Genomic DNA, 15,463 nt, shown 5'->3' with positions numbered 1-15,463 from the left:
TTGAATATAAACAGCAAAATTGGAGTGGTTTTACTGAGTGAATATTGTTTAATACACGACCGTCTTTATACTGTAATAGCCATGTCCGTTAGGATTGATCACCTGATAGTATCTTTATTGGCTTGTTTGTACAATACTCTAACTTTTTTAAAAAAATTGTTATAAAAGGACACACACACTGTAATAGTGGCATTAAGTTTTTGAAGTGGCACTGTTCCCGTTTTGCAGGCAGTGATTCTTGTAAACATGAATCTAGTGGATCAGCATGAAGGACAGAAGTTTTCCTGTGCACCTAAACTGATGTGAAATGCTCAGTGCAACTGCACCTAGGCTTGTACAAAAGTTTGCCTTTGATCAATGAGTATAACTGCAAAAAAAATTCAAGCTGCAAATTTGGAATATGGAAACATGTTTAGAAAGGAGTTGTCAAGTTTAATAAAGTCCTTTATAATTTTGTGTTCTTTATTTTATTTGCCTTTTGAGGCAGAGAGTATTTATCTTTTAGTAGCAGGATCATTGTGCTTCTGTTTCATTTTTGCTGTATATTCCAAAAAGTGCATTCTACACAGCAAACAACTCAGCTTTATTATCCTTTATTGTTTGAAGTTTAAACAACACAAAGGCTCAGTTTGGGAAGAACAGAAATATTTCTTAAATAAAATTCCATGTTTATATTTCATCTCAATATCATTAGAGGACCTTATTTTTGTGGATTTTGAGCCCACAGACCACTGTGGCATAAGCAACATTTTCCTGTTACATTTAGTCAATATTTGGATTATAGCATTATCTTCTTTATTGATTTCTTTGTGGAAAGAGAAGAGTTCAGTAAACTTTTGAAAAGGAAAAGTTTATTGTTTAATTTCACTACCTAACTAGCAGAGTGTAGTAATATTGTCACTCAGGCAGCATTGGCCAGAGAGATGCATCCTCTCAAGTGCATGGCATCTACAAGGGATGTACTTTTTATTTGAAAGCAGAGTACCTTTTTGTTTGTTTTTCTCCTTGAATATTTTTATAAACATAATTTTCATCCTATATCATCAAAAACCTTTCGTAGATACATCTGAAGGCACATTTTATAGTAAATCCAAATTAATATTTTTCCTTACCACATATAATACAAAAATGGTCTTCATTTATACCTACATTGCTCTTCAGACCAACTTAATCATTTAGTCGATAAAGATCTCATAAATTGGCACATACTGTGTAAGTCACTGTTTACCATTTTTGCTAGATGAGGTGGAAATAGTGCCATGGTGCTTTTTCGCAAAAAAACATGCCTAGCTATTTGCATGGAAGAATATCTGTGCCAAAATTAAATAAAATTCAACATGTAAAATACACTAATTTGGCCCAATTTGTTTGTGTCGTAACTGGGAATAAAAAGATCAAATGTTTTATTTATCTTCAGTGAGACATTTAATATTTGTACATTGAAACTGCCTTAAGTAAAAGTAAAGCAAACTCATTACATTTCACTTGGCTGGAGCACGTTTCTTTTCGTTTTACAACCACAACCTAATCATGTCAAAATGAACTGACAAGTAATTTTTAAGTCAGAAACATTTTAAATATAAAAGCATTAAGCACTTGGTTACACATTCCCCAACCTCCTGACCTCCTAATTTATCAGAATAAATTAATTTTAGAAGTGATATTTTTTCCCACCGCCAAAAATAATTAATTTAAATTCTTTAAACAGAAAACAATGGCAGTACATTAAGTAATTTGCATTAAACCTCAAGATTAGTAATAGAAATCCCATGCAAAAGCAGTGTTTTTTTACGTGTAGTTGGGAGGTGGAGTATAGGTTTTTGGTCATTCTAGTATTAACATCTCTCACACTATCATTTAAACAAAATGTTTATAGAGTAAAAAGTATAGCAAAAATGAGTCATACCTCAACTCTGATCCTACTGTATTGTAGTAGGTGAAGCTACATACTTTTAAACCTTTCATTTTCTGATTTGGAATAATGAAAGGCTACAAGTCATGGCATGGCAATGATATCAACAATAAATGACTAAACCTATGGTTTGTGTCAAAAAATAAATTAGCAGGTTGAAGAATCCCCACAACCCTTCTCTGGATAGGCTGGTGTGAAAGGTGGGTGGATGGATGGATGCAGATGTTATACTTGGTTATTGTTTCCCTAAGCTTATTAAAGGTTATTGAAAACTTAATTATGTCAGAGTACGACCAACTGTGTGAAAGAGACCATGTACTGTATAAAGCTAACTATTGCATCTTGACAGTCATTGCAAGTTTTTTTAATGAAATTCATGAGATTACTATCACGAATGCCAGGTATACAGTGATGTGAAGATGAATAAGCACTTTTATTTTCTGTTAATTGGTGATTTTCTGTGCTTCAAGTAGTGTCATAGGATATACAGTTAATGCAGTATTCAGAAATGGTGAATATTACAATTAGTAACAGAATAGAAAAGTGAATTTGAAATGAAAATATCATGTGATGGAACAACATGGTAAACGGCAGTGAGAATTAATGAGGTGGGGTTTTTGAGAGATAAAAATGACTCGAGAATTTTTAACACTTTTTGCATTTATTATTTCAAGCAAATGTTGTACAATAAAGGCACTGCATAAAATACTTAAAGAACCATTCAGTACATTATGGTAAATTATAATGTATTCAGTATCATTGTCATCTCTTACAGCTATCATTTTATCATATGGTGTCTGTTAAAGATACTGCTTTTACTTGTTATGTTTAGGATAATCAGTCTTGGGTTTTAATCTTGTATTATTTTCCAGACGGCGATATCCCACCAATCTCATTTTGCTAGGTGTCTTTGTAAGTATTCCATTGGAAAATGTGTGTTTGAGCAAGTGTATGTTTTTCTGTAATGGATTTTAAAGTAAGTTTGGAAATGATCTGGTTTCAATAAAAATGTAAGGAGCTTCCATTTTTGCGTTTTTTAGGGATGCCAGTGACTGTAGGGAGATGAGGGAAATGATATGGAGGGGTAACCAGCTAACCTGGGTAAACTATCGAAATGTAGAGGGGCAAATAAGTGAAAATACCAGTACTCAAATTTTGGTTAATATCTTTGGTACCCTTGCGTGTATTTCAGTCATACTTAATCTGTTTTGTTCTAGTACTGTATAAGAGAGCTTACTTGCTCTATGGAGCTCTGAATATCAATATGTAAGAAAGTAGTATGCTGTTTTGAGACATCAGAAACATTCATTCCACTGTTCAGTATTCTAAGATTAACTTCTTTGGATGTAGATCTTTCTTTATATCTGCTTAATTTAACCCACTTACTGAATTACAGATTTAAAAAAAAAAAAAAAAGTCATGTTGTCTGTTTGATTATTCATTTATATTTGTCATTTGAACCGTCTTCCTGGCAATCATGGTTAATGACATGCAATGCATTAAAGGGATTCTTTGCTTACCCCAGTGAGTAAAAGGGAAAGGACCTTTGAGATGTTCATATCCAGTTGCTTCGACTACACCAACGTTTAGTAGCTGAGAAACCATTGATGGAGAACTTGCAGTGCATAATTTATTATTTGTTTTTAACTGTTATTAACTGTGACAGAACTAAGATCAAACTTAAGAGTGGTAAGGTACATACATGTCCTTGGAAACCTAGAAAACCAAGAAATTAAAAACAAAATTCCAGTTGTGGTAAATCCCTTTGAAGTTAAGAAAAATGTCAGTTGTCAAGGAAAAGACCTGAAAATGATTAAACCTGAAAAATAAAGCTACTTGTTTCTATAAGCATTTTGGTTTGACACAATAGAATATTTTAGAAGTTGTTGCTGATAAATCATGAACACTCTTTCAAGTAGATTGAGATAATGTATAATTAAAAAATAATTCTGAATTTTTGAAGAAGGGGAAGAACAAACAACAATTTTTAAAACAAACATTTTATTTATTTTTGTTAACTATATGGACTATATGGACTTGCTCTGAAATGAACAGTTCTATTGAAAAACACTGAATTTGCCATATGTAGTCAGTTAGCGATGAGCAAACCATAGGGAGAAATCATTGTAGAAATGCCTTTTATTATTATTATTATTATTTCACACTTACTTGTGCGTTTTCTGAATCTGGGGGAGGTGGGGAAGTTGGGCTTAGTTTAGGTTTGAATTGGTTGAATAAAGCTTGGCTAATTGCATATGCATTTGGCCCATGCCCCATTTCTTTATATGAAATCAATGTTCTGTCATTGAGTTGGCTGCAGCTCCAGTGTCCATGACTCAGATTGGTTTACGCTACTCTGTACGAATACTTCCCTTTTTGAGCTTCGATGTACCAGCAGATAATGTGCATGTATTAGTTCTTACCAGCATACCCAGAGGGCCTGTGATGCACTGCACCACATAGCAGGGCATAACATGCCTACACTAGCAGTGAAGATAAAATGTACAATGAATCTATGCAGAACAATGAAGTATTTTCATAATATTCTCATTATGGTCAGGTAATATACCCCTTAAATTAATTATGCATGCAAGGTGCAAGTCCGTCTGGTGCAGTGACATCAAACATGCAAACCAGATTGCACAGTCACTTAAATGCAAGTTGGAGTATACTTATAGAATGAATACATGAAATTTCTGTGCGTGGTTCTACATCTCTGTGATATTATGCTGGCATCATGGATTTTTTTGTATAATGTACTTGAACATTCCGGTTGATAGATAGATAGATACTTTATTAATCCCAAGGGGAAATTCACAAGTCTCCAACGATTAGCACAAGTGCCTTAGGGTGCTGCGTTTGTAACTTAGCAACTGCGGAATGGATGATGTCACTCGCCATCTCCGTGTTCGCTTGAGGGGGGATGTAAACAATAACAGCAATCACGTGTCCAAACTCTCTGGGCAAGTAATAGGGGCGCAGACTTACGGCCAACAGTTCGATGTCCCTGCAGCAAGTGGAGATTTTAACGTTTACATGTCCTGAGTTGCACCACTTTGTATTGACATAGAGAGCGAGTCCTCCTCCTTTCTTCTTTCCACAGGTACTTGCGTCTCTGTCCGCTCTAACTGTGCTAAACCCGGGTAGCTCCACGTTAGCATCTGGGATGATAGACGTTAGCCACATTTCACTAAAACACAGCAAGCTGCATTCTCTGTAGGTTCTGACATTTTTCACCAGCACAGCCAGTTCGTCGATCTTATTTGGTAGTGAGTTTACATTTCCCAGGATCACAGAAGGCACCGACGGTTTATAACGCCATTTTCTCTCAAGTTGTCTCGATTGAATCTTATTTTTATCTTTGCCGGCTCGGCTGCCCCAATATCGTCTTCTTACCTCGTCAGGTAAATAAGGAACCACACCGGCATAAGCATTTCTTCTCAGTGCTTTAAGCTGACTACTTGAATAGGCGATTCTCGGAGTGTAACAATCCATGTCAAATAGTAAAAATGTGTAAAAAATTTTCCAGGGAGCAATTCCACATAAAAGAAAGTGGTAGAAGTGATCAGTGAAATAGAGAAAAATAGAGATAAAAAGGTAAAAAGATAGTCGTATACGGAGCTGCTGGAAAGGCTGCCACTCGGATGCGGCGCCGGAAATGATTCTGCAACTTCTCTCATTGCACTATGCATCGTAGTTCGTATGTGGTGCCAAAACCGAGAGACACAGTGTGCTGAGGGGAGGGGGGCAGGGCCCCCTCACTCACACGCCAGTCTCGGGGTCCCCTCACTCACACGCCAGTCTCGGGGTCCCCTCACTCACACGCCAGTCTCGGGGTGTGTACCTTACCTCTGCTTAGCTAGTAGATGAGAGAACTACTTAATAGATTTAAATCAGGTTTTTTTTTCTACAATTTGCTTGAACATTCTGGTTGATTTGCGACTTCTCTCATCACACTAAGAATCATAGTTCACTTGCAGGAGTGGTATATTCACGGTAATCCAAGACAGAAGCTGCGGGCCGAGGGGAGGGGAAGAGTGACGTCAGGATTGCCCTTACTGTCCTGTTTCTATACTTTGTGGGCAGAGTATGTATGTATGTATGTATGTATGTATGTATGTGTGTATGTGTGTATATGTATATATATGTGTATATGTATATATATATGTATATATATATATGTATATGTATATGTGTATATATATATATATATATATATATATATATGTATATGTGTGTATATATATATATATATGTATATATATTGTGGAAGACTGCCGGCTTCCCATGCCGGTTCACACCCCCAGGCCGCCAGGAGGAGCTCTCCCGACAGCAGGACCATGCCCCGAGGTCCAGCAGGGCCTTATGGACTTTGTAGTGTTTTAACACAACCCTGCTGGATACCTTGGGGGCCACCAGGAGTCGCTGTAGGGGGGCTTATGGGTTCTTTTATGCCCTATGACCCGGGAGTACGTCAGGGTCACATGACAGGAAGGAATGACGTGCTCCCGGTTAAAGAAAGGACTGATTGCCCTGACCCGAAGGAGTAAGGAACTATGGACTGTCGGACAGGAATACCTCCGGGTCAGGGGCTATAAAAGGACGGTGCATCAGTCCAGACACCGAGCTGAGCTGGGAGGAAGGGTGGCTAAGTGTCTGGGCGAGGAGGAGTGTTTATTGATAGAGTATTGTATGAGTAGTGTGGAGAGTGCTTGGTGCACGGAAGAACAAAATAAAAAGGTTCTGGACTTTCACCTGGTGTCTGGAGTTGTACCTGAGGGTTCAAGGGTGCACTACTGCCCCCTACTGCCACACTGGCGTAGTCGGCAGGATACTCTGGCCGTCTGTTGGCAGGGGACCTGCAGTAAAAATAAATTTTGTGTGGGCAGACGACCCCGGGAGGTCCCTCTTGGAACCGCGGAGGTGAAAACTCCACCCGCGACTAAGAGCGCTGCAATTGTAAGCTGTAAAATACAGCAGACCGTGATGGGGAAGAAATCTGGGAAGAAGAAGGGATCTACCCAAAAGACTTCGTCCCAGATGGGCTGGAAACGCTGTGGGCTTACCTGACAGGCGGTGAGGAAGAACGGGAACAGGCTGAAGCAGAGCAAATCCGAGCGGAGGAGCAGCCAGAACTTTGCAGGATTAAGACTCCCGAAGATTACTACAGGGAGTTGGAGAGGGATCGGCTACGTTCCGAGGTAAGTGCTGGGAGAGCACTCGAATCGCCGGAGCCTTTCTTTTCTTGTTTTGCAGAAGCCTGTCTGCACAAAGCGGACAAAGAGCCCGCCTCAGACCTAGGCAAGATGGCCGCGACAAGAAGAAGCCGGGCCAGTCTAGGAGTCCGCAGAGAAGAAGCCCATACGGCGAGCCACCACGTGACCTCACGCGATGGAAGCCGGGAAGACGGTCAGGAAGGATCCTTCGGTGAGGTCAGTAATTCCCCGACGGGTCTGAGCTTCCTGAAAGGGAAGGAGGCGGCGAGCGAAGCAGCGCCACAATTTAAAAAGAATCAAGAGGAGCGGGAAGTGACTGATCGGTCTGCCGACAAATTAAAAGACGCAGAGCGCAGTCCGCCGCGGCAGGCTACCCGTTCCTCTTTGGACTCCATGTCCCAGAAGCCTCCGCGAAGCCCAGCAGAGCACGTGCCAGGAGCGGACGTGCTCATTGGCTCCCGGCCGGTAGGTGAAACGAATACGGAAGCGGACTTAACCCCGGCCGAAATAACTAACTTTGTGGACTTACGACAGCTTGAAAAATACCTCGAGCCCGTCTATGCTTTCTTCCAGGGAGTGAAGGAACTGAAGGCTCGTGTAGACGAGCTGGGAGCTACAGCTGAGGCGCCGCTGAGAGGACTAGTGGAATACCTGCGGCGATTAGGCCGAGAAGCCCCGGTCTCGAGTGATTTAGCGGTGCAGGTAAGTGAAATCTGTACCGTATATCATAAGGGGACACAGTGCGATCCGGCCCCGCTATTAATAAACAGCGAGTGTCAAAGCACTGTGAACCCGACAGTGGAGCGTGGAGTGATGACTGACCGGGAGGGGGAGGAAGCGATCGATCCGAGGCATGCGTGTGACGTGGCCTTCCAGAGCGAGTCGCCACTCCAGACCCCGACCGATGTAATAAGGGCGTTGACGTTAGTTACCGGAGGGGCGGAGGAAGTGCCAATCTCCCAGGTACAGCTAAACAGTGCTGTTACCCGGAGCGATGCGGTACTAATGACGCCGCCTTCGAAACAAAACAGAACAATGGGCGCAAACAGCAAAGAGGCTCTCTCTTTTCCATAGGGAGCCTCAGGCTGAGCCAAGCCCCAGATCAAACGGAAATCCCCAAAGAAAAGGTGGATCTCCCAATATAATGGAGAGAGAGGCTGCAAGCAGTAAAGCGGCCGTAAAACCCTCCTTGGCGGAGACAGGGGCGGAGATATCTCTAACGGAGTTTCCGAGGTGTTTCTGGTCTCGCAGAGGGGGACAACCAGGAGGACTTCGCCGATGCTACAACTGCCGGCGGCCGGGCCACGAGTGGCGCCATTGTTCCCGGGGGGACAGAAGGTACGTCGTCCCCCAAGGTTCGCTAGAGGACAAGGACAACGCAGCCAAGGTCCGCAGACGCTGCCTTCCTGGAGGAGGACGCCCTGGCTGGATGCTCCGCCCCAGAAGTCGTCGCTAAGGGGGAGGGACTGTGGAAGACTGCCGGCTTCCCATGCCGGTTCACACCCCCAGGCCGCCAGGAGGAGCTCTCCCGACAGCAGGACCATGCCCCGAGGTCCAGCAGGGCCTTATGGACTTTGTAGTGTTTTAACACAACCCTGCTGGATACCTTGGGGGCCACCAGGAGTCGCTGTAGGGGGGCTTATGGGTTCTTTTATGCCCTATGACCCGGGAGTACGTCAGGGTCACATGACAGGAAGGAATGACGTGCTCCGGGTTAAAGAAAAGGACTGATTGCCCTGACCCGAAGGAGTAAGGAACTATGGACTGTCGGGACAGGAATACCTCCGGGTCAGGGGCTATAAAAGGACGGTGCATCAGTCCAGACACCGAGCTGAGCTGGGAGGAAGGGTGACTAAGTGTCTGGGCGAGGAGGAGTGTTTATTGATAGAGTATTGTATGAGTAGTGTGGAGAGTGCTTGGTGCACGGAAGAACAAAATAAAAAGGTTCTGGACTTTCACCTGGTGTCTGGAGTTGTACCTGAGGGTTCAAGGGTGCACTACTGCCCCCTACTGCCACAATATGTATATGTGTGTGTATATATATATATATATATATATGTATATATATGTATATGTGTGTGTGTATATATATATATATGTATATATATGTATATGTATATATATGTATATGTATATATATGTATATGTGTATTGTCACACACGTGCGCATGGGAGGCAGCTAAAGGGCTTGAGTGAAGGCAGTTCGGAGGCATGCCGGGTGTGGCAGAGTGCACTGACTCTTTTCTCCTTGCCTGTAGACCATCCCCGGGATTTCACCTGGATCTCCTGACATCACTTCGGGACTGAGCCAATGGAACTCGGCCACACCAGCTCCAGTCCCTCTGATGTCACCTCCGGCTACGAGCCAATGGTGGAAGACCACGTGCCAGATCCATACGACCTCACTTCCTGTCTCCCCCTTTAAAACCTGCCCCTTTCCTTTGTTTCCTCAGTCTTGTTTTGGACTCGGTTGTATGCACTTCAGTGCTCTGTATTTTTACAAGAAAAACGACTTTGCAGCCAGGATACCACAATATACGGGTGGCTGCCCCAACTCTTTATCTGTCCATGTCTCGTTCTTGTGACAGTGGCGTAGTCGGCAGGATGGAGAAGTCCCAGAGGAGAAGGGGACAGGACCTGCAATATACCCAGGTGGGAGCGCATCGGGCCGAGTCTTCAGGCGGGAGGGTGCCCCGGGTCGGCGTGACCCGGTGCGGGCTCCGCTCCCAGCACTCATAACTAGGCCATCTGGAGAGGCCAGGGAGTGTGCGGGTGGGGCTCACAGAATTGGGCTGCCCTGGAGGGGGGAGGCAAAAGGGACTCAGTATGCTCTCCTGGGGGAGAGTGCCTGCCTCCCTGCGAAACCAAAGCCCCATTTACCACCTAGGGGTGCCCCAGACTGGCAGGTGAATAAAATAAAAATGGAGGTTGGACCCTGAGCGCCACCAACAGACAAGCCTGGTCCTTATGGGCAATGGTAGGGCATTGGCTACGCCATTTGAAAACACGCCTACCAAATAATAGAGCAGGTAGCTTGCTATCTGCTCCTGGAAGCGCTTCCCCGTGGCTTCACCCAGCCGGTTTGGGGCGAGCAGTTTAAGAACATGTCTGAGCTCATAGAGCTTATGGAGACGCAGAGGGCGGCCTCACACTCTGGGGGAGCAGAACCGCGCTCATGTCAAACCCAGCCGGGTATGCCAAGACCTAGCCCCTCCCTGTACAATCCGGAGCTCAGGGCGGCCGCAGCCGCTGGCGCGCAAAACCGCTTGGGGCAAGGAGGAATGCAGGTGGAGGGCGAGGAGGGTTGGTGTGCTCTCGCTAATCCGCTGGCGGTCCCACATACTGGCGTGGTGATCGCCAACGGACACAAGACCACAGGTTTGTTCGACCGCAGCAACATTTCATTGTTGCCCGCCGCTTGTGCAACCGCAACAGTGGCTAAAATTTAAGACCGGTATAACCTGTGTCCACGGAGACATCCGCTGGTACAGGTCCGCCGCTGTGTCATCAGTTACGGAGGGTCAGTTCAGAACTCACCGTAGCGTCCTACCTGATCCTCCACACCCGGTGATACTAGGGCGGACTGGTCTAAAATCAAAAGCGTGAGACACATACCACTCCGGGTTAATTTGGGCCTCGTTATGGACGGAGATAACCCGCCAAGCTGCCTCCACGCCGTGTAATCAGCCGGCAGAGAGAGACGGCGTCGCCTGACTGACGTGGCAACTCCCGGGCCGGCCGCTGGCTAACACGTCATCCACCAACGACGCGGCGGAGCGGGAAGAAACCACGCCCATTGAGGTCGACGCTGACCCTCTCTCCGTGTTGCGGTTCCAATTTAAAGAAACGGCTTCTTTTAGAAGGGAGCAATGGAATGATGACTCCCTGAAGTTTGTAAAAAATGCAGTGGTCCTTGTCAATGGCCAGCGCACTAATCAGTCGATGCCACAGGGCCCCTACTTTGTGCTAGATAATGACCTCCTTTACCGTGTAGCAATGCATGACGGGCAGGAGACGAGGCTGCTGCTGGTGCCGCACCTTCCGCGCAGGTCTGCGAGCTAGCACACGCCCACCTCCTAGGTGGCCACCTGGGCACCAAAAACTCTGGAGCGGATCAAGCCCGCTTCTACTGGCCAGGAATTAATGAGGAGGTTCGCCGCTTTGGCGCTTCCTGCCCGGAGTGTCAACTGCGACAAATTCCTAGGAGGGACCGTGCTCCTCTGTTCCTATTCCACTGATTGACGCTCCTTCCACAGAATCGGGTCGACCTGGTGGGACCCTGGAGCCCTCAGCCCGAGGACACAAGTACATTTTAGTCCTCGTGGATTACGCTACACGATACCCGAAGCTGTTCCGTTGCGCCAGCTACCTCTAAAGCCATCGCACGGGAATTACTAGGGTATTCGCGTGGGGATCCCCAAAGAAGTCTTGACAGACCAGGGGACCCCTTCACCTCGGAAACGCTCAAGGAGACTGCCAGATTACTGAAAATAAAGCATTTAAAGACCTCGTGTATCATCCTCAAACCGACGGATTAGTAGAGAGGTTTAATCAAACTCTCAAGCAAATGCTGCGTAAGGTGGTCAGCGAGGATGGAAGGAACTGGGATCAGCTCCTCCCCTCGTCCTTTTGCCTATCGGAAGTCCCACAAGCCTCCACGGGTTCTCCCCTTTGAACTACTGTACGGGCGACAACCTCGGGCATATTAGATATTTTGAAAGAAGGCTGGGAAGAAGAGGCTCTTCCCTCCACAAACATACTGGAGTATATCGCGAGTTACGCGATAGATTTGGAAAGATTCGCCTGTCCTTAAAAGTCACATGGAGGAGGCTCAAGCAGCACAGGCCCGGTACTACAACCGCTGCACGCCTCTTCGGAGTTCCGCCCGGAGATCGGGTCATGGTCCTAGTGCCTACCTCCCACTCTAAATTGCTTGCCCACTGGCAGGGCCCCTACGGTTAAGGAGAGGAAGGGACTGGTCGACTATTTGGTGAGTCAACCCAATCGCCGGCCAAAGGAGCGGGTTTATCATGTGAACCTGCTGAAACCGTGGAAGGACAGGGACCCCGATCCCTCCTCCGCCAGCCCCGCCACTCTTCGCCACACACACGACCTTAACTTCGCACGGACTTAAGTCCCAGACAGCGGCAGGAGCTGGAAACAGTTATCCGGACCGCTCGGGAGGTAGTCAGTGAGAACCCCGGAAGGACCTCTCTGATTGAGCACAACATCGTGACAGAGCCCGGGTTGTTGTCCGAGAACGCCTGATCGCCTTCCCGAGGCAAAAAGGCTGAAGTGGAGCTTGAGATCGCGCATGCTGGAGCTAGGTGTGATTGAGGAAAGTTATAGTCCCTGGTCCAGCCCCATTGTGCTCGCCGGTAAGCCTGACGGAAGTTGGAGGTTCTGCAATGACTTCCGCCGGCTTAATCAAGTCTCCCAATTTGATGCTTATCCAATGCCACGCTGGGCGACCTCCTCGAGAGGCTTGGACAGGCTCAATACCTGACCACACTTGACATGACGAAAGGGTACTGGCAGGTTCCTTTAACGGACTCCGAAGGTAAAACCGCTTAGTACCCCTAGCGGACACTGGCAGTATCGTGTCCTTCCATTTGGGTTACACGGGCTCCAGCAACCTTTCAGCGCCTGGTGGACAAAGTGCTTCGCCTCATAACTCATACAGTGCTGCCTACCTGGATGACGTGGTCATCTATTCCAGCACATGGAAGGAACACCTACAGCATGTCCAAGCGGTATTACGGACACTTGGTGAGGCCGGGTCGGATTAATCCCAGGAAATGCTTCTTGGATTAAGCGAGGCCAAATATTTAGGCTACCTGGTGGGTCGGGTACCGTAAGGCCACAGTGCTCCAAAATTGATGCCATTCTGAAATGGCCCGTCCATGACCAAGCGGCAGGTCCAAGCCTTTCGGTTAGCGGGTACTACCGCCGGTTTGTACCTCGGTTTTGGAGAGAGCGGCGCCTTGACTGATTTAACAAAGAAGAGGGCCCCAACATTGTGGTATGGACTGAAAAACAGGCGCTGCATTTGGTGACTTAAAGCAGGCCCTTACGCCCACACCTGTTTTGATGGCACCTAACTTTTCTTTGCCTTTCATCCTCCAGACGGACGCCGGACACAGGCCTGGGCGCGTGCTGAGCCAAAGCGCCGATGGTGTGGAGCACCCCATCATGTTCCTGAGCCGGAAACTGTTGGACCGGGAGACCAGGTATGCTGCGGTGGAGAGGGAGGCTCTGGCGATTAAATGGGCGATTACTCAGCTGAGGTACTACCTGTTGGGCGGAATTCACCCTTGTCACGGACCATGCACCCTACAGTGGATGGCCCTCCACAAGGAGTCGAATCCGCTGGTCACCCGGTGGTTTCTTGACCTGCAGCCGCATAAGTTTTCGCCGTTCATCGCCGGGCGCTCTCACGCCAACGCTGATGCCCTTTCTCGGTTCACGACCTCTCGGTTAGGTCGCCCGACCCGTCGGGTCTGGGCTAAGGGGGCCTTGTCACACGTGCGCATGGGAGGCAGCTAAAGGGCTTGAGTGAAGGCAGTTCGAGGCATGCCGGGTGTGGCAGAGTGCACTGACTCTTTTCTCCTTGCCTGTAGACCATCCCCGGGATTTCACCTGGATCTCCTGACATCACTTCCGGGACTGAGCCAATGGAACTCGGCCACACCAGCTCCAGTCCCTCTGATGTCACCTCCGCTCTGAGCCAATGGTGGAAGACCACGTGCCAGATCCATACGACCTCACTTCCTGTCTCCCCTTTAAAACCTGCCCCTTTCCTTTGTTTCTCAGTCTTGTTTTGACTCGGTTGTATGCACTTCAGTGCTCTGTATTTTTACAAGAAAAACGACTTTGCAGCCAGGATACCACAATATACGGGTGGCTGCCCCAACTCTTTATCTGTCCATGTCTCGTTCTTGTGACAGTATATATATGTATATGTGTATATATATGTATATGTGTGTATATATATATATGTATATATATGTATATATATGTATATGTGTGTGTATATATATATATATATGTATATGTGTATATATATATATATATGTATATGTGTATATATATATATATATGTATATGTGTATATATATATATATATATGTATATGTGTATATATATATATATATATGTATATGTGTATGTATATATATATATATATACACTAGCAAAATACCCGCGCTTTGCAGTGGCGAAGTACTGCCTTAAAATTTTATTAAGAAGAAAATTTAACCTTTTTAAACTGAGGGAAAATATACCAATAATTATTTGTTAAGGATCTCTTTGTATACCACGTTGTCAGTTCGGCCCTCCGGTTGTAATATGACCAAGCTGTGCGCTGAGCTTACTCTTGAGCATGCAACATACAGTTGGCCATGTGAAAAGTAATCTTGTTTCAAATCTCACAGCTTGGATTGCTGCTGTCATAATCGGTTTGAGTTTAGCATACAACCAGTTTCATTGATAACTTCACATCCAGCTTTTGAGAATTTAAACATTCATAAACATCAAAGTGTCCACTACTGAAATCGTCACCTGTGAATCTAAGATGTTCAAGAGGCATTGGCGGTTGTCCAAAGGTGTAAAATATTTGGCCATTTCGGTACACTTGAAAGCGACAACCGAACAATTCAGGGCTTAAGCATTTCACTCTTCTAGTGCTCCTGTGTAGTATAATTATCTCCTGTACCGTCATCAGTCCACACCTTAAACCTGTCCCAGTCATTCCATACATAAGACACAATGTTCCTCCAGATATCAAGAGTGAGCCCGATATTGCCATGCAATATGTAACAAAGAGAATGGAAAAGGCAGCTGCCATCTGTGGGCGCGGAAACCACTCGTTAAGTGACCGTTCTTTGATCGATGGTGATCACCTCGATAGACATGTTAATGGGGGTACGGTTGAAACAATAAAGGAAATGGGTACCTGAACAATGTAAAGTACAGTAAGTCTAAAATGCCTACACAATAACTATAATCGCAATAAACGAACAATAAAACAGCGGAGAAGCCGTGGATTAAATAAAAAGGCTGGAGTTATTAGCAGGGAGACGTGAATCCCGTGGCGAAGCAAGGAAGGGAATGTAGAGACCGGAGCGACGGACGGCCTTATATAGGCAGGCAGCCAACAACGTGGGAGGCGTGGGGAAGGGGGACCCAACGCCACCTCACATGGTGACCGAGCTGCAGGCTATGGACGTATGTATGTACGTAAGTAGGATTCAGTTAGTGTTGGGAACTCGCGTACCAAATTTCTTGAACATGGGCCCATAAGTAACAAAGACCATTGGAAAGTTCAATATGGCGG

The 15,463-nt window shown here is 45.8% G+C and overlaps 1 protein-coding gene across 2 annotated transcripts in view; it reads left to right on the top strand.

Annotated features, from left to right (window-relative positions):
• Window positions 1-15,463, top strand: part of faim2a (Fas apoptotic inhibitory molecule 2a) — a 113,567-nt gene that overhangs the window by 78,862 nt on the left and 19,242 nt on the right. For both annotated transcript variants that reach the window (XM_039753224.1, XM_039753225.1), the window contains exon 7: window positions 2,785-2,824. In XM_039753224.1, coding sequence (XP_039609158.1) covers window positions 2,785-2,824 — 40 coding nt within the window. The remainder of the gene's footprint in view (window positions 1-2,784; window positions 2,825-15,463) is intronic.

Source organism: Polypterus senegalus, chromosome 5 (assembly GCF_016835505.1).
Source record: "Polypterus senegalus isolate Bchr_013 chromosome 5, ASM1683550v1, whole genome shotgun sequence".
NCBI classification, from domain to species: domain Eukaryota; kingdom Metazoa; phylum Chordata; class Cladistia; order Polypteriformes; family Polypteridae; genus Polypterus; species Polypterus senegalus.
This window is presented reverse-complemented; position numbering and strand designations above follow the sequence as displayed.